The sequence below is a fragment of the Durio zibethinus genome, chromosome 4 (assembly GCF_047325235.1).
Source record: "Durio zibethinus cultivar Kanyao isolate XHJ-2024 chromosome 4, ASM4732523v1, whole genome shotgun sequence".
NCBI lineage: Eukaryota > Viridiplantae > Streptophyta > Magnoliopsida > Malvales > Malvaceae > Durio > Durio zibethinus.
Window position 1 is genome coordinate 20,677,815 of NC_143165.1, and position 26,393 is coordinate 20,704,207.

A 26,393-nucleotide genomic window follows, 5' to 3' on the forward strand; every position below is an offset into this window, starting at 1 on the left:
ATTAGCTATTGCACCACCCCGTCCCCATCTTACCTCTCCTTTTTTCCTAGGTAAGTGTTTTGGGGGGTGGGGCAGTAGTTGCTTTTGCAAATAAAGTGGAACAATTTAAAATATAGCTTTCCTGCGGATGCTTTTTGATGGAATGGAGTCACTATTGCTTGTCACCAAACTTGCTTGGTTTGAAATTTACACATCTTTTTGTTTATTTACGTCCTTTACATTGTAATCTTAAACTGGCCTTTAGTGGGAAGGCTGTTCAAGTACATTGGAGTTTCTGAAATCTTAAAAAAAAGGCTCAAAACTTTAGCCTGTAAGCAGTTACTTCCCTATCTTATATGGTGAAGCTTTTGAGCTTATCTAGCTTCAAACTTTCAGCTTTAGTGCTATTGGAAAGTTGAAAGACCTCCATTTGGATGTAATTTAAGTGATTATTATGTCATGCACATTTTAAAAACTTATGCCGGTGGCTGAACTTGTAGAGAAGGATCTCGTTTTAATTGGTGCAACTGCGATAGGGGACAAGCTTCAAGAAGGAGTGCCAAATTGCATTGAAACTCTTTCTGGAGCTGGAATTAAGATTTGGGTGCTAACAGGGGACAGGATGGAAACTGCAATTAATATAGCTTATGGTAAGTATTTAATGGGAGATTCTATTTTACAGTGATTTTGCTTGGAACTGTGTGTTCATTCCTCCTATTGTTCAGGATCTCTTCATTTGCCTTTTGTTTTACTAACGCTGCAGCATGCAACTTACTAAACAATGAGATGAAACAATTCATTATCAGCTCTGAAATAGATGCGATTAGAGCAGTTGAAGAAAGGGTAAGCATTTAGTACTAGTCTTGTTTTTAGATGTTTTTAATTTAAATTTACTATAATGCAAACTATTTAATGTATTCATAATTATTCTTAATTTAATGTCTATTATCAGGGAGACCAAGTTGAAATTGCATGCATTATCAAGGAGGAAGTTAAAAAGCAACTGAAGAAGTGCCTTGGTGAGGCACAGCAATATTTTCAGTCTCTGGACCAAAATTAGCACTTATTATAGATGGAAAGTGTCTGATGTATGCTTTAGACCTAAGTTTACGGTTAATGCTCCTCACTTTGAGCTTGAATTGTTCCTCAGTTGTTTGCTGCAGAGTCTCCCCTTTACAGAAAGCACAGGTAGGTTCCTGATGGCAACTGAACTGAAACATTATTAAATTAACTTTCATTAGAGTGTCTGGATAGAAGGTTTGTGTGCAAAAAATAAAAAGGTTAATGCAGTAAATTGATGACAATGCCAATGCCCTAACGTTTTTCTCAAGATGCTTGGATAATATTACCGGAATTGTTATGGTGTACTATTTTGATCAAAGTTTTGCAATGTTGAGAGCTTTGGACGATTGGTATTTTATTTGTCAAAACTTTATCAAACTGAACAGTGCTTTTATAGTGGTTGGTATTTGAGCGACTCTTTGTTAAAACTATTTTCTCCCAGACTACTTGGATTATTTTAATGAGCTTTCTTTGAGTGCTGCAGTTCATAAGAAACTATTGTTCAGAATTTCAGTTTTTTTAACGTAAAAAATTTGTATTTTCAAACCATTGGAAGGAGAGAGGAAAGGTGGTTAAATGTTTGCAGTTTTAAAAGTAACATTTAAAATTACTTTCATCCATTTGCAGGTAACAAGTCTGGTGAAGAAAGGTGCATGTAAAATTACACTTAGTATTGGTGATGGTGCCAATGATGTTTGCATGATTCAAGCTGCTCATATTGGTGTTGGGATTAGTGGGTTTGAGGGGACGCAAGCAGTTATGGCTAGTGATTTTGCAATTGCCCAGTTTTGCTTTCTTAAAGATTTGTTCCTTGTGCATGGACGTCGGTCTTATCTTAGATTATGCAAGGTTTGACTTTTCTATTCCTTGAGGGACATTTTAACATTTTTGGTTGGTGATATGCATGAGCATTCATGTTATCTTTAGATATGCAAGGTTAGACTTTTTTCTGTCCTTCAAAGCATTTTAAAAATTTCTGGTTGGTGATATTCATGGCACCTCCTTTTGCAGGTTGTGATGTATTTCTTTTCCAAGAATCTTACATTCACTTTGACTCAATTTTGGTTCACCTTCAATACTGGATTTTCTGGTCAAAGATTCTATGATGATTGGTTCCAGTCATAGTGTAATGTCATATTCACTGCCCTACTGGTGATTATTGTTGGGCTTTTTGACAAGGTACTCCAATCTTTCCATTTTATTCCAGATAGAATCTACCTGTTCTATGCTTGATTTGTGCAAGACCTTGTTTGTTATCCAGGATGTCAGTTCATCCCTTTCAAAGAAGTACCCTGAATTATACAAGGAGGGAATAAGAAATATGTTTTTCAAGTGGAGAGTTGTTGCAATTTGGGCTTCTTTGCTGTCTATCAATCTCTAGTCTTCTACTTTGTAACTGTTTCCAGTTCTAGAAGTCAAGGTTCTTCTGGTAAAATGTTTGGTCTTTGGGATGTCAGCACAATGGCCTTCACATGTGTAGTAGTAACTGTGAATTTGCGTCTTCTTATGATCTTTTGTAATTCAATCACAAGGCGGCATTAAACTAGTGTTGGAGGAAGCATTATTGGGTGGTTCTTATTTATTTTTATATATTCTGGTATTATGACTCCGTATGATCCACAGGTAAGTAATGAATCATGTTTCATTATCTTTCTCTCTTCATTTGGATTGGAAGAATGCAACTTCTTGACTCTATTGGCTACTGCAGGAGAACATCTTTTGGGTCATTGTCTTGATGAGTACATTCTATTTCTACGTCACTCTTCTTCTTGTTCCTGTTGCAGCACTTCTGGGGGATTTCCTTTACCTAGGGTAAGAATGAGAAATAACTGTAAGTACTGCTTTGCTGCAATATATTTGATGCATGGAAAAGCTTTCTCATGCTCATTAACAGTGTGAGGGCTGTTAGGTAGGAATAGGTGTCCAACCATGAAAGTAAGTCATTGTTCTGGTTAACTGGTTCTGGTTTATTCCCAACCTGAGCAACCAAATACGAGCTACTTGAAACCTAAAATATGCTAAGTGGTCAAACCATGTGCCTAGTTTCAAGTGTGTTAGAGTGAGCTGCTGAAATTGAAGAAGCGTATGATCATAGCATAATTTTTGGTAGTTTCATGCTTGGAGGTTTTGACATTATGCGAAGATTTTCGAGGGTTTTCTTTAAGGGGAGTTCTGAAGCAAGTTTCTTATTATAAGTGTACCCCTTTTGATGGCACTAAAGTAACCTAGCCTAGTTTAAATGATACTGGAGTATGTTGAGTGCTTGAGTCCACTGTCAATATGACTATGTTGCCTCTAGTCTTATATCTTTTGAATTGTTTATGATATTCTCATGCTGCATCTGATTAACACCCGAAAAAAAAAATTCAAATGATATACTGTGTGATTGACTTAATCAGGCCAAGGTTCGCATGCAAGGTATTCATCACTTAAGTTTGTTATCTTTCTTTTCTCAAGCACTATTTATTATGAATTTTTTGAAATATTCATTCTTCTTTTTTCTTTTTGACATTTTCCATACTTTCCAGTGTGCAAAGATGGTTCTTCCCCTATGATTATCAGATTGTTCAGGAAATTCACAAGGATGAAGATGATGATATTGGTCGTTCAGATTTTACTGGAAATCGGAAATCAGCTTACACCTGATGAGGCAAGAAGCTATGCTATTTCTCAATTGCCGAAAGAAATATCAAAGCACAGGGGATTGCCTTTGACTCTCCTGGGTAGGAGTCATTTTTCGCTTCACAACTAGGTATACATGCACCACAGAAGGCATGGGATGTTGCTCGGAGAGCTAGCATGAGGTCAAAGCCGCAGACAAACAAAAAGAATTGATTCAGAGGAACATTGTTGTACAATTTTTTTTTTTTTTTTGTATCCCCCTTTTTGATAGTCTAACCTTGGACAAAATCTGCAAAATTAGTTAGTCAATTGGCTGTTGTGCTTTGTTTTTATTTTTATTTTTAATTTTTGTTCCATAATCGTTTCTTTTTTTTTTTTTGGTTTAGGAACCAAATCGAGTATTAGGGTTGTACAGCTACACGAACAGACTTGAATGCGAATTTTTTCGTTATCAAATTGTAATATATCAAATATGTCATCCATTGAAACTTGAAATGGCGAAAATATGGAAATAAATAAATAAATAAATAAAAGTCGCCTAGTTCTATGTACTGCAGCTCTTGTTCTGACTGGTACGTTTCCTGAACAAAATGTGTTTAGAAAGCCAACCGTAAAACCAAAAATTTACAATGGCTTGCTTAGGGTAGCTCGCAAAAATATACCGGCAGCTGTAGGTTTTGCCGTCGATTCTGAAGGCCAGAGGAACTGTAGCTTTTGTATCGGTAGCCATGCACAACTGGAGTTTCCAGTAAAATCCATTGATGTTTCGTCAAATTTTTTGGAGAAGTACCATTTTTATGCATGATTTTAAAAAACTTACATTTATCATCTGCGATCTTTTAAAAATAATTTCACTATACATTCTTATGTAAACTAACATTTAAAACAGCTAATGAAATGTCCACGCAAATGGCACATGTTAACTCATTTGACATGTTAGATAGATGGTATGACCAAAAAATGTCAATTGTTAGCTCATTTGATATGTATATTTTCATTAACTGTTTTACTTTTAATGATTGAAGAATGGATTGTGATTGTTTTTAAAGATCATGAATAGAAAATGATATATAAAAAGTCATGGATTGTATGCTCTTACGGTTGAAAATGGCCTCTCATACTGTAAAAGTTGTTTTCAATTTTTGACAAAATATTAGTAAATATTTTCTACTTGGATGCTATATTTAAAGTTTATTTGAGAAAATAATGAGATTAATTCTGTTGAAATTGAAAACAGTGATAAAAATAAAATTAATTATTATAATAATAAGATTAAAATTAATAATGACACATGCATGTGAACGCAAATACAATAAAATTAATTATAATAAAAAAATATTATTAAAAGCATTAAATAAAAATTTATATATAATAGAATTTTAAATTATAAAATAATCATATTTTTATTTCTTAATATAATAATAAATTTTATTATTTTATTAATTTAATATATAATAATATTTATTTTTCATATTAAATTTTTAAAAAAAAGTTAATTTATAATTTTTAAATTAAAAAATAAAAAATATAAAGCAAAAGGAAGTATTCTTTGACAAGAAAAAGACTTAAAAGATTCAATTTTTGAAGTGATTCGTAAAATTTCCTACTACAAACAATTAAATAAAACTATAATTAAAAATTAAAAAATATCGTTACATAAATTATTTGTTCAAATATTAAAAAATATTTTTATAATTTATAATATAAATTTTTAAATAAAAATTTTTAATAAAATATTAATAAAATTTTTATCATTAAATAAATATTTATCAAATTTAAATTATAAATAATATTTTTAATAATTTTCTTCCATATTATTATATTTTACATTAAATTCTATCAGTTTATTGATTTAAATTTTTTATTAAAGTTATTATCAAATCATTTAAAAAATATTTTTTTACAAATTTTACTTGAATAACTTTATATAAATTTTATCCGTCAGCAGCGCAACTACTGCCTTAAGGAAAAAACAAGAAAAAAAACACCACCAGTTGGCCATTGGAGGAGGGTGTTCCCTCTCCAGTTGTCCAATCCTACCGCGCCTAAGGGAAGCCAAACGGTGGGGCAGTGTGATTGAGGCCAAAAAGTGGCCCTAACCGTGCTGCGGCGACCCATCCGGTGGCTTCCAAATGAGGCTTTCGTCTACCACAACCACCACCAGCGTAGGAACAACCAACTCAACAGCAAAAGAAGAAAAGTGAAGGCAAAAACAAAGTAATTTCTGCTGCTTGGTCGGCATTTTTCTTCCTTAATTTGGACTTGGAGCTCTTCCATCCTTTCTTCCATTTCGTAGCTGGATTGGTGAACTCCATCATCTTGTTCAAGAGAGCTGAAAAACTTTGCTAATCTTTCTGACACAGACTGCTGGCTCTCATCCAGTGATTCTTCATCTCCTTCATAATCATCATCATTCTCAAAAACTAAATAAATCCCAGCCTTCTTCAGCTCTACCCCCTTAACGTATGGCGGGTTTCGCTTTGTCACCTGAATCTTAAAGCCATCATTTAACATAGAAACCAATGGACGATTTGCTGGATATCGACACAAGTGAACATGGTCTTCATTCGTCTTCGGTACCCCCAACAAGTCCAAGGTGGTGGCATGTATAGCTCTGTCTGTGTCACCTTTGAAGATCTGTGCTTCAATGTCCACTACAGCAGGTATTTGATATCTCAACTCATCTGGTATATGATGGTTAAGGGAAACAACTACCGCTATTATCACTTCTTTCAAGTCAAGGTTTTTGTGGCTTGAAAAGGTAACTACATCTTGAGAAAACCAATTTGGAATTTTGCTTCCTGGCATGCTTAGATTTGTAAGTCTCCTGAGATAAACCTGCAATAAAATGTTGCCATACATCAATACTGAGATTCCGGTAGCTATATATTAAAGGGTTAGTATTTCTGAATTATAATAAAATATTGATATTTAAATTTAAAAATTTTTTAATGTAATACTTAAATTATAAATCTATTAACTAATATAATATTAAAATGGCTACTTGTGAACTATATGTTATCGTTTGAAACTAATCACATTAATGGTAAGTACCATATTAATTAAAAAAAATTCATAATTTAAATATCATATAAGAGATTTTTAAAATTTAATAACTAAGTTAAATATTTCTTGATAATTCAAAAAAAGTTTAAGACATTAACCCTATATTAAGAGAGAGATAAAAAAGGAGAAAAGGAAAAACCAACTTTGGAGAGTCTTTTCTTTGCTGAAGCAGAGCATTTAATGCAGTTACTCATGTACAACCTCCTCAAGGACTTCAAGTACTCAAGGCCTGGAACATCCACCAATTTCTCACAGTTTGTAAGGTTTAATGTTTCTAAGCTCTTTAAATTGGAAAGATCAGATATAGTTTCCAATGAAAGACAGTTTGCAAGATTCAATTCCTCCAAACTTGAGGGAAGTGGAGGGAGGGACTCAAGCTTTTCACATTGGGGCAGCCGAAGCTTTTTAAGAAGCGAAAGGCCGCTTAGGCTGGATGGAAGTTTAGAAAAATCATTGCTATCCAGTTGCAGAATCTCTAATGCTGACAACTTCTCAAAATCATCTGGAATTTCACCAGATATTCTCCATGCACGAGCATCAAGTTCTTCTAGCGATGAGAGATTTGAGAAAGACGTTGGCAAGAGTACAAATGACTCGGATTTCTCTTTCTTTGCCATTTTCAGTACCATTAATCTTGAGAGCATGCCGAAGCTTTCTGGTAATTCAGTCACAGCAGTTTCCTCCATAAATAAATGATGCAAAGACTTCAAATTTCCTATTGAGGATGGAAGTTTACAGAGCCTCTTACACTTGTTCAATCTTAAAACAATAAGATTTTCTAACATCCCAATAGACTCTGGCAACTCGGCAATATTAGCGTTGAATATGTTCAAATAAGTAAGATTGAACAGGCTCCCCAACGACTGTGGCAGAGATTCAAGAGAAGTACAATTCCTCATCACAAGCTTCTGGAGTGATTTCAAAGCATCAATCTCATTAGGAAGATCCCTAATTGAAATCCCATCCATGTCAAGTTCCACAAGAGAAGCCAATCCTTGAATTGTATCTGACAATTTGCTCAACAGTTTGCCTCCAACAAATAAGCCTTTCAGATATGATAACGAGCCAAAAGAATTTGGTAACTCAGTGATTGCACTACCCTTAATCAACAAATCTTTCAATAATTTGAGATTGCCAACAGTATCAGGAATTGCTGTGAGTGATTCACAATGAATTAAACTAAGTATTTCAAGGTTCTCCAAGGATCCAATAGAATCAGGCAAGTTTTCTAATGCCGATTGATTAAGATAAAGTTCCTTCAGAGAAACAAGCTTCCCTACGCATCTTGGCAGCTGTTTGATACGCATACAACCACTTAGGCTCAGTTTTTCAAGTTCTTGAAGGCGATAAATAGATACAGGCAGCTTCTCTATGCCAGTTTTATCAACATAAAGTTCTTTGAGTGATTTCATGCTGCCTATGCCCTCTGGTAATTCCTTCAATTTAGAGCAATCGCTGAGGACAAGGGTTTGAAGATTTTTCATCCCCAAGACATCACTTGGAAATTCAACAAGGTTTGAACAGCCCGTCATGTCCAAGTGAAGTAAGGACTTTAAACTACCAACTGATTTGTGAATGTTTATCAGTTTCACACAATTTCGAAGAACAATCTTTTGCAGCTTTTTATGTCCAGATAAATCAGGAAGAGAAGCCAGATTGGAGCAACCATGCAGGTTCAAGACCATCAAGTTCTCAGCCAGCTGCAACAAAACAAATTAAATATTTGATCGATGACAGAAAAACCCAGTTTATAGAATGAAAGCTTCCATAGATTTCTTTGCAGCCATAGTCTCATAGATAAAATAAATTTTTAGTGATAATCAGCAGCAATGTTGTGTTGATGACAAGCACATATCATTACCTTGTTAGAGTAAGAGCTCCACACCCTTTCGATATTTTTGCTGTCTGAGAGATCAAGTACTGCAAGCTTTTGGGGACAAAAATCAGAAGGAAGAGTTTTCAAAGCACATCCTTGCCATTGAAGCCACTTGAGTTCGTGAGGAAGAAATTTAAATTTTCCTTCCACTTTCACATGATTGATTTGAAGCAGTCTTAGATTAACCATCGATTCAAAGGGTTTTGTGCGGATCACCACCTCTTTCCCTTTCCTATTTATGATGTCCATCACAATACCCTCAATGCTTCTTGTTCCCTATTGTCAATTATGTGCAAAATTAAAAATGCCAAGTTGGAGAGTTTAAAAAAAAAAAAATAGCCATCACAATTATTTTAATTTACTTAATTTTTAATTAAAAAAATAATGAAATTGACATAAATTAATGAAAAATTGTCATTAACGGAAATATTCTGTTAAATATTTTAATTCTATTATTTTTTTGTTCAAAACTTAATAAAATTGAATGTATAACAATAAAATTCAACAAAATTGAAGTATAAGTAATAAAATTCAATATTAAACCAACAATAAAGAAAAAATAATCTTAATCACTAATATCTACCCATATAATCATGAAGATGCATGATGTATATTTGAATCATCACCTCTTTCAATGCGGTTATTCAAATTTGAAAATGTTCCACCTAGTTAAATACCTCTTTGCATGTGTAATGCCTTTGCTCATAAATATTTGCCCAAAAAAGTTTAGATAAATGTGCATGCTGAGATTCATGCCCACAAATTCATAATTAATTTCTATGTCAGGTTTCATAACTAGGACCAACAAATGAAGAAGAGCTTTTATATGGTTAAGGTTCAAATGTGATATCCTACGTAATTAAAAAGATGGGATGTAAAAATGACATATTAAGATACTAGATTTAACATGTGTTTAATATGTATGTATGGATTTTTTTTTTTATGTATAGACACTTGTTTCATGCTTTGAAATGATCATTTTATCCCTTAATCTATAGTAAATAAAGAAAGAGCCCTCACCTATAATGATAAAACCATTAAAATTTTGTAAAAAAAAAAAAAAGAAACCAAACAGATAGTTAAACAAAACAAAAAACCCCTGAAAATATATATAACAATTATCACTGAATGAAGCCAAAATTCAAAAGCCCTAAAAGACTTATCATTTACATAGATGTAGAACTCAAGAACCTTAAGACTAACCATACAATCACCTAATCAAAACAATCAAAATACAGATAAAACAAAAATCAATTGAAAAAATATCTTAAATAAAATTCCACTAAAAAGTCCAAAAAATAACAAATTTTTTTTTTAAAAAAATTACCAAATCAGGAAAATTAACATTTTCTCTTAAAAAAAATTATGAAACTTTAGATCTGATTTTTTTTTTTTAATTTAAAATAAGAGTCACAAACCAATACAAACCATTATTAAAAAAAATTTACATCTAAGATTTTTATTAAAAAAAACAATTTGAGATTTTCAATCTCTTTTCTTTCTCTTTGAATCTCCAAAATACCAAGATCGCTAAAAAATGGGATATGATTAATGAGATTTTTAAAACATTTAAATGAGTTTTTTTGGGCTCAATTAAAAAAAAAAAGTATTAAAACTCAAAAGAAAGTTTTGATGGAAGGGAAAGTATGATGTAAAAGGAAGATTTTAGAAAGGAGACAGGAGCATACGATGGTGGGAATGGCAGGATAAATCAAAGATAAGGTTTCTTTTAGAGAGAAGAAAAGTGACAACAAGAAGGACGAAAACTGAAAAATTAATTAGGATTAGCTTTCTAAATATCAATTTAGGTGTTTAAAACATTGAGTTTAAAAAAATAAATAGATAGAAAGAAATGTTAAAAGAAAAAAGGTGGGTTGAATTTACAAAACCAAGCCCAAAATCATCTCAAGTCAGAATAAAATTGTTTTGAATTCATTAAAGGGTTAACCCATTTAAAATTAAAGAGCATAGCTCATTCATTGTTTTTTTTTCTCTATTTAGTTTTTATTTTTTTGAAAAATTAAGAATATTATAAGATCATTTTTAAAATAAAGATAAATAAGTTTTAAAGAAAAAAAAATTATTATTGGCAACAAAAGAAAATAACATTGTGAATTAAATAATTTTTTAAAAATAAAGAATTATAAAAACAAAATTATTAATTTAATATTAAATGTTCAGTCACATTATAAAATGTAAATATTTAGTAACTAATGAAATGGACATCAAATTATCTATTGCACTTACAAATACATTTATATTATAATATAGTTTATGAACAAATACTTTTAATATATTTAATTTTTATAATTAATAAATATGATTATATTAATCTAATCTAATCTATAATAACATACATAAATAAATTTCTCACATAAGCTCTTATATGGATAACTCTCTTAAATATCACATAAGATAGTTTTTTAAAAAAATAAAATAATTTCTTTTAATTACAAATTAGATAATTTTAAATTTATTTAAATATCAAAATTATTCAAATTATAAATGAAAATCAAATCAATTTAAAAGATATATATTCTAAAATTAAAAATATTAAATATGAAATTTATTTTTTTAATAAATAATTTTACTTGTTTACTAAGTAACCTTATTTAAAAAATTATTTAATTATCAAAATCTTTCAAACATGATTAAAAATTAAAAATATTAAGTTTATCTAAATCTTTTAACAATCTTTTTTATCTTTATTTAAAAAATTATATTTTTAAAAAATTTACGAAAGATATTAAAAATTCAAATAATTTTACGTAAGATTTTCAAAATTCAAAAAATTTTTATTTTAAATCTTTAAATAATAAGATTATCAAAATGATTATATTAATTTGAACTCTAATTATTAAATTTATATTTCAAATAAATGCAAAAAAATTTAATATTATCTTTATTACTTATTATATCCATTTTAAATTTTAAAAAAATTAATTTAAAAATTATCTATTTAATACTAATTATCACTAAAGAATTTTTTTACAATTTTAAGATTATAAATATAATGTGTTATATATCAATTTTTTATTTTTTCAATAACTTTTTTCTAAAGTATATTCTATGCTATTGCAAATTTTTTTGTTTATAAAATTTTTTAAAGATATATTTTATTATTATTATAATTTTATTCTTATGAAAAATAATATTTTTTTTAATTTATTTTTTCACATATTTTCTAACATTTTTTATATTTGTACAATAATTTAGTCAAGATTACTAAAGTGAAAATATGTTAATACTTCTTTTATTATTTAATTTATCATTAAATAATATATACTTTTATTTTTTAAAAAAAGATAATTTATTTTTATTTAATATAATTTTACAAGTATATAAATATTATTGTAACTAAAAATATCCAAAGGAAAGACAAATTTTTTATTGTTTTTAAAATCTTTATTTTTTAATGACAAATCAATATGTATAAATTTTATATATGTTATGAGTTTTAAAGATTTGAATATAATTTTAAAAAGAAGCTAATTTGTGTATATATATATATTCATATTAAATAAATAAAATTATTTCGTGTATCGCACATGTGATAATGTAGTTAGTATATATTAAAATATACAAAAAAAAATTTATCAAAATAAAAAATTTTACTCTCACAATAACACAGATAAAAATAGAAAAACAATACTTTAAACTAAATATCTTTAATTCATTATTACTACTATTATTTATAATATCTTTTGAATAAATATTTATTATTTATTTTTAATTCAAATAAAAAATTTATAAATATTTGCAAAACAAATCCCATAGGAAGTGAGGCAAACATATTATCATATATAAGTAAGAACTCTTTTGGTGTGTTTCTGTCTTATCTTCCCACCGTATATATAAATCCTTGATCTCCTTTTGCCGTTGTAATAGCAAAAGAAAGTTCATACACTCTTCTCTATAAATGGTGGCTGAACTAAAAATAGTTCAAACACCCAATTTTTTTGTTCCATTATTCCCGCAGGATTCGGAACCAAAGTTGTACGAAGCTGAATTAATTTCAACTCTACAACTTTGACCACATTATTATGATTGCTCGGTGGCATATGTTCCTTGATACTATGTTAGATTTGATAGCTAATTAACTTAAAAACTTAGATTAATAGTAATAGGAAATGGCACAATTATTATATTTAACTTCTAAGTTCTTTTCTCAAAAAAAAAAAAAAAAAAAACTTGTAAGTTCCAACACCTATAAAATTAGTGGGAGGGGGGTTGAATCTTAGACCTTGAAGAAATTTAACTTATAATAAGCTCATGCTTTTTTTTTGCTGCGAAGACCATGCGCTTATATATTATCTTGGAAACTAAAGAATTTGACATCAAACTAGGCACTAGTCGCTGACTTGCTAATGCATGCACGATAAGAAACCAAATGAAAGAGGATGAGGCAAACCTTGTGATTTTTCAAGACAGTCATGATTTCGTTGCGATCCCACAGTCTGCTGCGCATTCCAGGATCTAAAAAGTTCTCATCTTGAACAATTTGTCTTCCCATGTCCCTAAGCTGATCATGCATCCACACACCATCATCCTCAAAGAACTTAATCAAAGATTTTTCTTCCAGAGCTCTTATTGCTGTTTCAGCTTTGAAATCACATCCTTTCAGTACTTCAATTATGTCCTTTCTATTCATTCTCAAATTGACAAACAAGCAGGCTATATCCAGGAATATGCATTGATTTTCTCTATCTAGCCCATCAAAGCTTATCTTTAGCACATCCTGAAGCTCATTAGGACGAACATGTCTCAGCTTCTTCAAAGCGTCTTCCCATTCTATTACCCTCCTCTTATCCAACAAAAACGAACCAAAGACTTCCAGAGCCAAAGGTAAATTCCCAGTGAGAGATATAATTTGCTTGGACAATTCCAGAAACTCTTCTGTCGGTTTCTCTCTTCTAAGTGCATGATAACTGAAAAGTTCTTGTGCCTGGTCAAAATGCAACTCTCTGACCTCGTAAAATTGATTCACATATTGTTCAGTTAAAACTCCTTTATTTCTTGTTGTAACAATGATTCGAATACTTCCATCATTTTGCCATTTGACTCTCGCACCTAGTGCTTTAAGTTGGTTTTCTTCATCAACATCATCCAGGACTATTAGAACCTTTTTCTCATGAATAATCTTTCTGATTGTTGAGGCATTAGCATTAACATCATTTGCAGAAAGCACAACATGATTGGAAAGGTCACCAATAAGTTTGTGTTGGAGGAATACTAAACCATCTTCTTGTTTTGACAGTTCTTTAACATTTGAGATGAAGCTTCGGAGCTCAAAGTGTCCGAAGATCTTATTATAGATGGCCTTAGCAAGGGTTGTCTTACCAATCCCGCCCATCCCATGAAGGCCCAGAACCCTAATGCCCTTTGATTTGACGTCTAACAAATTTATTAACTCTGTCACCCGCGTATCCAGTCCAACTGCATGGCTGGCTACTTTCACTGGTGTATTATTCACTTCTCTGAGAACGTCTCTCAGAACACCCCGAATCAGTTGCTTTTCATCACTGCCAACAAACACGATTGCACCAAATAAAATGAGAAGAAAAAAAGAATATGCTCAATAATCAATAGCTATATCAAATCCTTACCAATTCAATGAAAACTTGCATGTGAAAACTTTGATCCCAAGGAGCCTGGAGGACTATAGATCAATTATTATTAATGAACCTTGTTCATCCGCTATTCTAGAGGCTGGTGGAACTTCTATCAGGTTCTGTGAAAATTAATGTAGATACTTCCATGTTCGCAGGCTTAGATAATGTTGGCTAGAGACCATGAAGGTAATATTTTTGGTTAGTGCTACAACACCTGTACCACATATATATTGATGGCCCTTTACATTTTGAAGTGAGAGCTATTATTGTTGAAGGGGATTCTCTTACCACTATTGGGGAGATTAATGGTGAGATTTGTTTGTGGGATTGGGGTATAATGATTGACGATATTTAATTAAGATTCAAGCTCTTGATTTTTTAGATTCTTCTTTCCATTTTTATCGCTTATTTGCTACTAGCTAGGCAAGAGTGTGATTTGCATTGTCAGTTAATGCGACTGGATTCACTTTGGGGTTTTGATTTGAACTCTAATATAATTTAAACTGTTTGGGTTTTTATATATGCCAATACATATGTCTACAAGCTTTCTTATGCTATATACATTGTGAGTTGCAAAATAGTGTGTTATAAAAAAAAGTTAATTTTAAATATATTTTTAGAATTAAGTATATTTGCTTTTAAAGATTTTAAAATTTGAAAATTAATTTTTTATAAAATGTTATTATATGGTTCACTTACCATATGTAATATTTATATATTGAAAGTACATCAAATACATATAAACTCAATATTATTGTTTTTAATTTTATATTTCAAGCAAAAATACTCAAAAAACTTTAAAATACTTTCTATTTAATTAAAATTTTGTTCAAATATAAACCATTAAAATTCATTATTTTTCACATTAGTGTCTAAATGACACACTTACAGTTACAATTAAAACAGTTCCCTTCTTATAATGAAGGAATAAATATTTTTTTCTTAAAAAATAATTTTATGGGTAATTTTGGAATTGGGTTTTTGTTATATATTAAAAGCATCTTAGAGAGATTTAATAAATTAAGTAAACGGAGAGAGAGATACGAGAAACTTTTGGAGAGTTGACTGAAAGAACAGAAAAAAAAAAAGGAAAGGAGAAAGAGGAAAAGGAAAAGAAGAGAAAGATAAATATAAAACCGATGCTTCTGGTTCCTCCCGGAAAAAAAATGAAAAGTGAAATAAAAGAGTAAGAGAAAAGGGGTAATGCTGCGGCAATAGAGTCTAGATCGATCCTTCGCCTTTTACTTGATGTAAGGTTTAATCTCTTCCTCTGTCTTTTATCCTCTTTAAACCTTTGTTTAGTTAGTGAGAAAATTTAAAAAAAAAAAACAAAAAAACAAAATCTTTTTGTCAATCTTTTTTTTTTTTATAAATATATTTGCTTATTTTCTATTAAAATTTTTAATTGGAGATCTAATAGTAAATTGCTAAACAATATGTTTTATTTATATGAGTAAAAACTTTTTTGTTTTTTGTTTTTTTATTTATTTATTTAGCAACTGAATGGTGGAAAGTTATTGTTTTGGTAGTAGAGATGATAGGTAGGAAAAGTAGAAGGTGACAACTCTAAATATAGAGTTATTTTCAATACTTAAATGAGTTATTTTTGCTTAGTTCTTAGTGAAATAATGTTCAATTTACTCCTAAAGTATTCAATTCTCTGTTTTGTAGGAAATCTTGAAAGAAATATTGAATCTTGTTGAATCTTTAAGAAACTTGATGGTTCTTGATCAATTCTTGATGATTCTTGATACATTGGAATGAATTTTGGACTATTTTTGGTAAGTTTTTAAAGTGCTTAGAATTCTTGGAAATCTTGAAGTGAAAAGTGTGCAAGATTTGTTTTGCTAAACCTAGAAGAGTTAGAATTGTTCACTCTTGGTGAAAAATTCAGAGAGTTTATACAAGAAAGAAGCAAGACATGTTCGGCTATGGTGAATGTCAGATTTGTAGATTCAAGTTGAATGCAAGTCCATGGTAGCTTATGTAGTGCGTAATATATGGGATTACTAGTGGATGACATGGTAGCAATTCCTTTCTTACTGGCCAAGAGAGATAACTTGGAGGCTTTTGTGGCATATTGACTTGGCAAATCTGTCCACATTGAAAAAGATCAAATATTCTTTGGTATTCCTTCTTTGAATTAGAATTCCTATCTTTATTAGGATTACACTTATTCCTAATTAGAGTAGGATTTGCGTGAATATATAAAGGTAGAATGAAGATGGGGCAGCATAACAGATTTTTAATGAGGATTTGAAGAGTCCTAATTGAAGGAAAAATGCTCTAAGAAGCTCAAGCCGCACCATGCAAGAAGAGTTTCATGATCATGCAATTTGAAGACTTTCTAGAAGGTTTACAAGACCTTAAAACTGAACTAGATTCTGTTCTTTAAAGATTTTGAAATTTCTTTCTTTTCTACTCTTCTAGAAGTTGCTACACATCAAGAAAAGAAAGAGCCAGTAGATACTTACCAAATAGAAGCCAAGATTCAGTCTCAAAGAGGTCTTTTAAAGAGTGCCACTTACATTCAAGCAAGATTCACTTTAAGGACTCTTTCATTCAAGAAATTCATTATCTTCAAATCAAGAGGTTTGCTACTTTAGAAGTTCAAATTGGCCGAACCAACCCTGAAATTCCTTGTCTATAAATAGCTAGCTTAGGGTTTAAGAAAGAGCATGGTTGGGGTGACAAACCAATCTCCATAGCTTTCTTCTTCTTCTTCTTCTTCTTCTTCTTCTTTTCTGTTAAGCTTTTATGTTCTTTAAATTTCTGCTTCTTTTAATTTCAGTTTATGCAAAGTTTCTTTCAAGTATTTGATTCAATCAAGTTCTGTTTTAAGCATCTTTCAGTTCAGTTTTAGTGGATCGATTTAATTAGCTGCTGGCTTAAGTTCTTGATGTTATTTGAGGATTTACTAGTTTTGGTTAATTCAATCTTAATTCTTGGAGTTTTAAGTGCACCTTTGCTTTTTTTCCTTAGTTATTGTGATTCATATTCTGTTTTCATATTAATTTCATAATTGCATGTTTCATTCATTCTAGTGCATTCAGTTATTGCTCTTAAGTTTGGTATTCATTTCAATTATTGCATCTTTACATAAACCGCATGTTCAATTGCATGATAATCTCGAGTTGCATGCTTTAATCCTTTATAACAGGTTTGGTTATCATACCTTAGATTGATTTCGAATTGATTTATTGCATCTTAGATCTTGTTGCATGTTTGTAGAATAATTTAATTTAATAACAGTTTACTTGCATGTTTTAATAGTTGATTAGGGTTAAACTTGTTTGAATTACCTGCTGTTTAGAATACTTAGTATCAATTCGATTCAATTAGGTTTGATATTAATTCACGTTATCGCATTCTTGCATAATTTGCATGTTTTAGGTTAAAGTAGTCTCATAACAGTTTAAGTGCATGCGTTGAGGGTTAATTATGGTTAGTTGCTTGCTGATAAGATTCAATATATATCAATTCAATTAATTTGAAGTTAGTAAGTTAAGTTCTTTAGTTTTGCATGTTGTCTATTCTTATTTGCATACAATTGAGTTTAATTAGTTTAAATATCATTCAGTTTCTGTTTACTTGGTTAATATTGCATTTGGTTTTTGTTAATTTTGCTGGTTCTGCATCCTAAATTGTTCACTTGGTTGCTACATTGGTTTATTAGTCACAATTAGCTACTGGTTTTCAATTTAATCATACAATTGCATCATAAGTTGTTGAGTATTGCATGTTTAGCATAGTTACTTGTTTAAATCATTCTTACACAATCAGATTCAATTACATCTTGTCTCTTGCATACAGTTTAGTTAGATTTTGCATTAATTGATTTCGGTTTGGTTCATTCAAAATTAGTTCGATTTCGACTCAAGTTTAATTTATTGATCAACTTTGATTTAAGCTAATTTAGACATAGGAAAAATCATGTTTAGGGTGACAGTCCAACCTGAAGTAGTTTAGCTTTTTTAAGTTTTCTTATTCTTTACTTTTTGTATTTTTAAGTTTTCTTTTAAGTTATTTTAAGTTTATGCAAAATTCAATTTCAGTATTCTTTTAAATTCAAGTTTTGTTTTGTTTTGTTTTGTTTTTAATTTAATCATTCTTAAATTTCTATTCTTACTCGCAATTTAATTCAATTTGCGCTCTCTCTTTTAAGTGTTTTAATGCAATTTGTGCTCTTTAAGCTATGTTCTTGATATAATCAAGGATGAAAATTTTCAATACTTAATTTTCTTTCATATATTTCAATCTCTGTGGAAACAATACTTTACTAATTTAATATTATTTATTCCGATTCTGTGCACTTGCAGATTTTCAATCATGTATAGAATTTCCAACTTTGAAGATTATATTAATTTATTATAATAATAATGATTTTGCTACCAAAACAAAAATTATATACATAAACAAAGAAAAAATGTGGGGAGAATATTATTTCAGTTCCTTATAGAGAATATTTGAAAGAGTACAAACTTAGTACGTAAAAATCATTCTTATTTGATGGGAAGCAAGTTTTTTACGCACACATTAAAAAGGGAAAAATTGTCTATAATTGATTTTATATATATATATATATAAAATCACTCTTGTGGATAAATAAATTAAATATTGATCACTCTTTTGGATAAAAATTAAATTATTTATATATATATATATAATCACTCTTGTGGATAAATAAATTAAATATTGATCACTCTTTTGGATAAAAATTAAATTACCCCTTAAGCTAATGATTTAATCACTCTTGATAGTTTAAGATTTAAATCACCAATTCCCTCATTTCAAAAAAAAAAAAAAAATCACCTATTCCTTACCAAGCACAATCATCTAATCAATATTGAGTACAAATATTTATCCCCATGAATTTTGGGATGATTATTATATACCAAATATCAAGTAGTTTAAGCATCATCTAATAAGACTAATAATTACACTAGTTAAATTATATATATATTATATAATTAACTCCATTTGTGTGTTACCATACTATCGGTCTCAAGCTCGAGTAAAACGAGGTGGGTTGCGATGGGTTGACAGCCAATGTAAAACATACTCAAACCATAATGAGAGTAAGACAAGAATTTTCATTGGGCCATCCCCTCCTAGCGGGACGCTAGATTGGAGCCCAAGTGTAGTGTTAAATGGGCAAGGGTTGTTAGGTCATTGCCTCGAGGCAATGCGCCACATCGTCACCCAGGTGTGGTGTTAAATAAGCAAGGGTTCTCGTGTTTTAATGGACGATCACAAGTAAAGAAGCTAGTCCATAAGAGTAAGTTACATCTAGCTACTTGGAATATACGATCGTTAACTGGTAAGCTAGTACAGATATAAGAGGTAATGATGAGAGAAATTAATATTATGTGTCTCCAAAAAACTAAGTAGGTAGGGGAAACAGCTAAAGAGACAAAAACATATGGCTCTAAGTTTTGGTTCACATGTAAGGAAAAGAGTAGAAATGAAGTAGGGATAATTGTAGATAAGATTTTGAAGTATGATGTGGTTGAGGTGAAAAGAAAAAGAGATAGAATTCTACTCGTTAATCTTACATTAGGAGATGAAATTGTTAATGTCATTAGCCCCTATGCCTCACAAATAGGTTTGGACCAAGCGAGTAAGCAAAAATTTTGGGAAGAATTAAAGGAAGAGTAATGGGTCAAACACTAGTCAAATTGATTTCTTTTTTACAAGTGAGGAGGATAGAAGTAGTTGTAAGGATTGCAAGGTTATACGAAGTGAGAGTGTGACCACACAACATAGATTGCTAGTCCTAGATATCGTCCACCTTCGAGGATTACAAAGGATACATCATAGTAATGAACCATGAATTAAGTGGTGGAACTTGAAAGGGGACAAGCTACCAGCTTTTAGGGATAAAGTAGTAAAAGAAGTTGTTTAGAAGGCTGATGAAGATATAGAGGTAACGTGGGAAAATATTTCTACCAAAATTCAAAGCGTTGCAAAATAGACACTTGGCGAATTTAGGGGTCGTGCACCATTAGGAAAGGAATGGTGGTGGTAGAATGATGAAGCGAAAATGGCAATTAAAGCAAAAAGGGAGTCTTATAGTAATTTAAGAAACAATAAGGACAAAGCAAATTATATGAAGTATAAGACAGCAAAACAAAATGCTAAAAAGGCAAATAAAGATTCAAAGACTAGGATTCATGAGGAATTATACAATAAACTAGAGAAAAGAGATGAAGAAAAATAGTTGTTTAGAATTACTAGGATGAGGGATAAGAAAAGTAGGGATCTTATTGGCATAAAATGCATCAAACGCAGAGACGAAAAAGTCCTAGCAAAGGATGAGGAGATTAAGAGGAGATGGTGAGGCTATTTTGATAATCTCTTTAAAGGCAACTTTAAGCATGATATAGGTGAGCTTAACATACATTCTAAGGATATCAATAGGGTGTTTAAACGGAATATTAAAAGGTATAAGGTTAAAGAAGCTTTGAGAATGATGAAAGTAAAGAAAGTTCAAGGAACAGATGGAATACCGATTGAAGTTTGGAAATCTCTAGGTGAAATAAGGATAGGATGGTCAATAGATCTTTTCAACAAAATTTGGCATACTCAAAAGATGCCAAGAGAATGGAGGAAGAGTACCTTAGTACCTATATATAAGAATAAAGGTAATATATAAAATTGTTCGAACTATTGAGGAATAAAGTTTATGAGTCATACTATGAAACTTTGGGAGAGAGTAATTGAATGTAGGTTGAAACATGAAGTCATTATTTTTGAAAACCAATTGAGTTTATGCTGAGACGCGCTATAACAGAGGCAATTCACTTATTGAGACTTCTATTGGAGAGTTTTTGGACGAAAAAGAAAGATCTACATATGACATTTGTTGAATTGGAAAAAGCATATGATAGAGTTCCCTAAAAGGTGCTTTGTTGGGCCTCAATGAAGAAAGGAGTTGCTTTAAAAGACATTAACATAGTAAAAGATATGTATGAAGGTGTCATAATGAATGTGAGGACAATTGGTGGGGGTAACTGATAGCTTTCCCACTACTTTAGGATTGCATTAACCTCAACACTAAATCTATTTCTTTTTGCGTTAGTTATGGATGAGCTCACTTAGCATATCTAAGACAAAGTGCCATGGTGTATGCTATTTACGGATGATATAGTTTTAGTTGCTCAAATTAGTGTAATCTTAATGCGAAATTAGAATTATGGAAACATACACTAGAGTCTTGAGGCTTTAAATTGAGTAGAACTAAAACTGAATATATAAAATGTAAGTTTAGTAATTATATAAAAGTAAGTGGTAGTGTAATTAAGTTGGATGGTGAGGTAGTACCAAAGAGTAACCATTTTTTATTATTTGAGATCAATTATTTAAAGCGATGCTGAGATAGAAAGGAATGTAAATCCTAGGATTCAAGCAGGATGGGTAAGGTGGCGAAGTGTATTAAATGTATTGTATGATTATAACATGCCTTTAAAGTTAAAGGTGAAGTTGTATAAAACAACTGTAAGGCATGCGTTGTTATATAGAACTGAGAGTTAGGCTGTAAAGAAACAACATGAAAAGAAAATGAGCGTAATTGAGATGAAAATGCTTAGATAGATGTGTGGTAAAACTAGAAGAGACAAAATAAAAGACGAAGAGATTTGAACAAAAATTAAAGGTAGTCCAAATTAAGGAAAAGATGAGGGAAAGCTATTTGAAATGGTTTGACCATGGAAAACATAGACATATCTATGTACCAATTAGGAGATATGAGCTTTTAGATTTAAGAGAGAGCAAAACTTCTAGGGGTAGAACATGAAAGATGTGGATACAAATAATCAAAAATGATATAAACGTCAAGGAAGTAGTTGAAAAAGTTGTTGTGGATAGAAATGAGTGGCACAAGAAGATTAGAAACTAGAACCTAACACAATTTTTCTTTGATCTTTTATACAACCGATTCTAAAGTTATGGGTTATAATGCTTAGTTTGTTGTTTATATATATATATATATATATATATATATATATATATGTATGTATACACACATTAAAGTTTCATTTGAATCGAATAGTGCGATGTGAAATATTATTGATTTTAATGTGGTTTGTTTAATTTAAAATTAAATTAATAATTTAAAATATTTATAAAGATATTATATTATTCACTACTTTAATTTTTGGATTTTGTACTTTAACAAATATAGAAGAAAGATGGATCGATAAAAATTAGATTAGATACCATGAAATTCTTTTGATGTTTCTTCGCTTATGGACATTATTTAAAAGAAATTGAATTAAAAATATCACAATTTAATTTAATTTTTCAAATTTTTTATAATCTTTAAAAAAAGATTAAGATTATATAAGAAAGAATCAAACTTTTTGTTTTTTATATACTAGTATATTTAATAATATATAAATATATGAAGAAGTAGGATTAATTTAATTAATGGTTAAATTTCCTCTAGGGTTTTCAAGATGCAAGGTTCTTATTATGAGAGAAGCCTCTCAACCTCGTCGACTGCTGCAAAGATTTAGTTATGAATAAGCACCCCTTTCATTTCATGCCCTATATTTTTCAATTTTGTTCTGTTTTACTTTTTAAAAAAATGATAATAATTAAAGATTAATACTACTAATAGAAACAAAAATAATTAAGAATTGACGGCAAAGATTTTAAGAATATTAAACAAAAATAGCAAACCAAACAGTCGTGGGTGTGCTTAAAGAACTCCTACATCCATGGAGTAGTAGATCTAATAATTTTTTAAAATCACATAGTAACACGCTATAAGAAAATAATATTATTTAAAATTTTAGTAAAAATTTTATATAAATTTAATAAAAATAAAAAAATATATATTTCGTATTTGATATATTAATACGAATTATGATAAGATATTTTTTTATATTTTTTATATATTTGACATAAATTAAAATCAATTCAAATATTCAAATTACTAAATTTAATGCAGAGGCAACACTCAAAAGTTTTTTTTCTTTTTTTTTTTTTTTGGGTTTCAAAGGAGAGTAACGCCCTATTACATGAAAAAAGGGAGGGGGAGGCTTGGTTCGAACCTAAACACTAATGTCTTCCTTAATGCTTCTGTGGCCACTAGGCCAAGAAGCAGAAGACACATTTAAAAGTTTTAAACAGACAGAACTGATGTTAGAAAAAAATAGAACTTGAAGAAACAGTCGTGATGAAGACGGTTAATTTATTTAGAATTAAATTACTACAACTAGGCATACTGAATTAAAGTATATTATATATTAAATTACTGCAGTGATACCAAGTAGGATTAATAGAATAAACAAAATTCATCTGCCTTTTAATTATAAAGTATTATAGCAATATAATAAGGGGGGAAAAAAAAAAACTAAGCACTCTACTTCCACTAATGTTAACTTTCAACTCGGTTTCAGTCAAACTTCCAGGCAGCCATAGCAATAATTACACTGCAACAAACAAAGGCTTTATCGACGAAACTTTCCGGTCGGTAAAGTCCTTAAATGCTGTTGATATTAGGCATTATGGATGAAATTTTTAACAGTAATTTTCGGTTCCGCTGCTGAAAATAGTTTGCCTTTTTTCTTTTTCACAGTTTAAGACTAGGCTTAATTCTCCGATCAGTGTATCTCTGTTTTAATGCAAAGAACATGGCATATAAATTTATATTCAGCAGGCTTCCTTTCAATCACCAATATTTAGTTACATCCGCAAAGCTTAAACGGATCAACCATCTTCATATGATTTAATTAGTAATTCAACCATATTGAATAGTGAATTGTGAAGAGAAATTCAATAAAGAGAATTGAAGTAGGGAATTAAAAGGCATAACCTTTTGTTGGTGAAAACGAAACCAGCTGTACCGCCGACTTTCTCCATGGCTATCCTCCATTTCATCACCACGTCCTTTCCAAACCTGTTTTCATGGCTACAAAAGGCCTCCTCAAAAGGTCCTCTCTGTCTTCGAACATGAGAGGGGTCAACCCCATAGAAGACGGGCAGAATCAGTCTCCGTAACTGGCATATCCTGGCCAGTTCTTCAAGGCACCAATGGGAGGAAGCATAGTTTTGAGAGAGAATAACAACGGAAGCAGCCGAGTCTTCAATGGCTTCCAGCAGTCTTGGAGAGATCTCGTCTCCACGGTTCAACCCATCGTCGTCTCGAAAGACTCGGACACCTTTTTCCACAAGCGAGCTGTACAGTTTCTGCGTTATTCCGTGACGGGTATCTTCCCCTCTGAAACTGAGGAACACGTCCCATCGGAGCCTTAAGGACGCCGGAGTTGTTGAAACTGCTCCGTCGTTCACCATTTTTTATTCCTTTCTCTCCTTAACTTTTTTAATTCCCCCTTTATCTCTTTCTGTCTCAAAGCCAGGTATTTCATTTGCCTTCCTTGCAATAAAGACTACTATATATCAAAAAGGAAGTGGTTAGATTCCTTGAACCATCATTTTCAGTCAGTCCTTGCGTGTTCAGAAGGACAAGGTCCATGAAAAAGGACAAAAGTATATTAGTAGAAACTACGTATTTTGGTTCTTGTACTCTGTCTCTTTGTATTTCAAAAGAATTAATTAGGTATTCTTTGACAAACCGTATAGTCATGATTGAAACAGTTCGTGCCCATCCTGTGAATGTTTTTGTCCTTCTAGTCCGGATTAAGATTAACAGTTGAGTGCAACATGGTGCGGGCAAGGGTTCTGGTGCTCCAATTATGATAGCTAGCTTCTAGTTATTCTGACTTTAAGGAAAATGGTTCTCTTTTTTTTACTTGAGCTTTATCAGCTTTATTCGGTACCATGTATATTTGTCAATTCGTGTTCTTGCATAATGTTTTGTGTTATGATACGTATAATGATGTAAATTATTAAAATATAATTATGATATAAATTATAAAATATATTTAAATATTAATTATAAACATAATATATTTAATTTAATTTACGTATTTTATGTGATACGATATAATTAATATATATAATTTATTTATTTATATAATATAAATAAACACAAATAATATGAACATATATGAATAAATATGATTAATATGAATATATACGAATAAATATGATTAACGTAAATATATATAAAAACATGAGTAAAATAATAAATAACTACATTTATAACTTAATATATTTAGCATATTAATAATATAAAAAAGTATTTATATATTAAAAAATAAAAAATTTTAATACTCATTTAATAAATATTTAATATATATATTTATATTTATATTACATAATTATATTAATTTTTATTATCAAATTCAAAATGATGAACTATTAAAAATTAAAGAATAAAATAATAATGTATAGACATAATATTAATATTAATATTGTATTTATATTATTAATATAAAATAATTTTATAATAATTATTAAATGAGTGTTATAATTAAATATTTAAAATAATTTTTATATGATATTAAATAGCTTATTAATTATCATAATTAAAAGATTAAAAATTAAAGTAATCTTTATATGTTTATATTAAATTAAATAAATATAAAAAATGTATTAAACATGTTAAACATATTAAACGTATACTTGTATAATAAGATTAAATTAAACGTGTTATTCGTATCGTGTCCCGTGTTTATACGAGTCAACACATATACGACATAAATTATATCGTGTTGAAATTTATATCGACACAAATAAACTAAACACATTTTTTTAAAATACATATATGATTCTTTTCATATCATTTTTGTATCATATTATCGTGTTATGTCTGAAATTACCATGTTTAGTACTAAGTTGGAAAAAAAGTGAAAATAAAAACTTTGTTAATTTAGCTGCCAAATTATAAAATAAAAAGGTGATTATAAATTTTAATAATTAAATTAAAAAAAATTTTTTTTCAAACATTCTTATTAAGCAAAGCCTTATATTGTATTCACAAGACAATCAATTGTTTTCCAAATCAAAGGAGGCCTATAGAGAAACCAACCATGTGAAATGGGTGTACGTGATGAATTGTTGAAATCTATATTATTAATTTTACTCATTTTGACTAAAATTTGATCACTCCTTAATTCATCTATGTGAGGAGTTCATCTACGTGATAACCTTCTAATGATTTCATTTTTTTTTCCTTTTTTTCTTGTACAACTATAAAAACTCCAAATTTTTTGTTCATTTTTTCTCTCTTTTCGCTCTATAAACTTTTAACTTTCTTACTCTTTCTA

At 30.0% G+C, this 26,393-nt stretch overlaps 1 protein-coding gene and 1 pseudogene across 3 annotated transcripts in view; one reads left to right on the forward strand and one right to left on the reverse strand.

Annotated features, from left to right (window-relative positions):
* The window catches only part of LOC111288042 (phospholipid-transporting ATPase 3-like), a 35,593-nt pseudogene extending 31,580 nt beyond the window's left edge, over positions 1–4,013 (forward strand). Inside the window, exons 20-27 of the transcript XR_016341665.1 lie at positions 463–629; positions 743–822; positions 932–1,167; positions 1,669–1,890; positions 2,053–2,220; positions 2,303–2,664; positions 2,750–2,853; positions 3,570–4,013. The product of XR_016341665.1 is annotated as a phospholipid-transporting ATPase 3-like (transcript). The remainder of the gene's footprint in view (positions 1–462; positions 630–742; positions 823–931; positions 1,168–1,668; positions 1,891–2,052; positions 2,221–2,302; positions 2,665–2,749; positions 2,854–3,569) is intronic.
* Positions 4,014–5,506: 1,493 nt separating this feature from the next.
* Positions 5,507–24,597, reverse strand: LOC111288033 (disease resistance protein Roq1-like). 2 transcript variants are annotated; one of them, XM_089759838.1, is made up of 6 exons: positions 24,038–24,231; positions 14,212–14,264; positions 13,017–14,127; positions 8,591–8,881; positions 6,873–8,429; positions 5,507–6,501 (listed from the first exon to the last, which is right to left on the reverse strand). In XM_089759838.1, the coding sequence occupies exons 1-6, from the start codon at positions 24,095–24,097 to the stop codon at positions 5,809–5,811; spliced, it is 3,765 nt and encodes a 1,254-aa protein (XP_089615964.1). In that variant the 5' UTR covers positions 24,098–24,231; the 3' UTR covers positions 5,507–5,808. The 2 variants fall into 2 exon arrangements, with proteins under 2 accessions (XP_089615964.1, XP_022734517.2); XM_022878782.2 differs by lacking the exon at positions 14,212–14,264 and having other exon boundaries at positions 24,038–24,597.
* Positions 24,598–26,393: the final 1,796 nt, after the last annotated feature.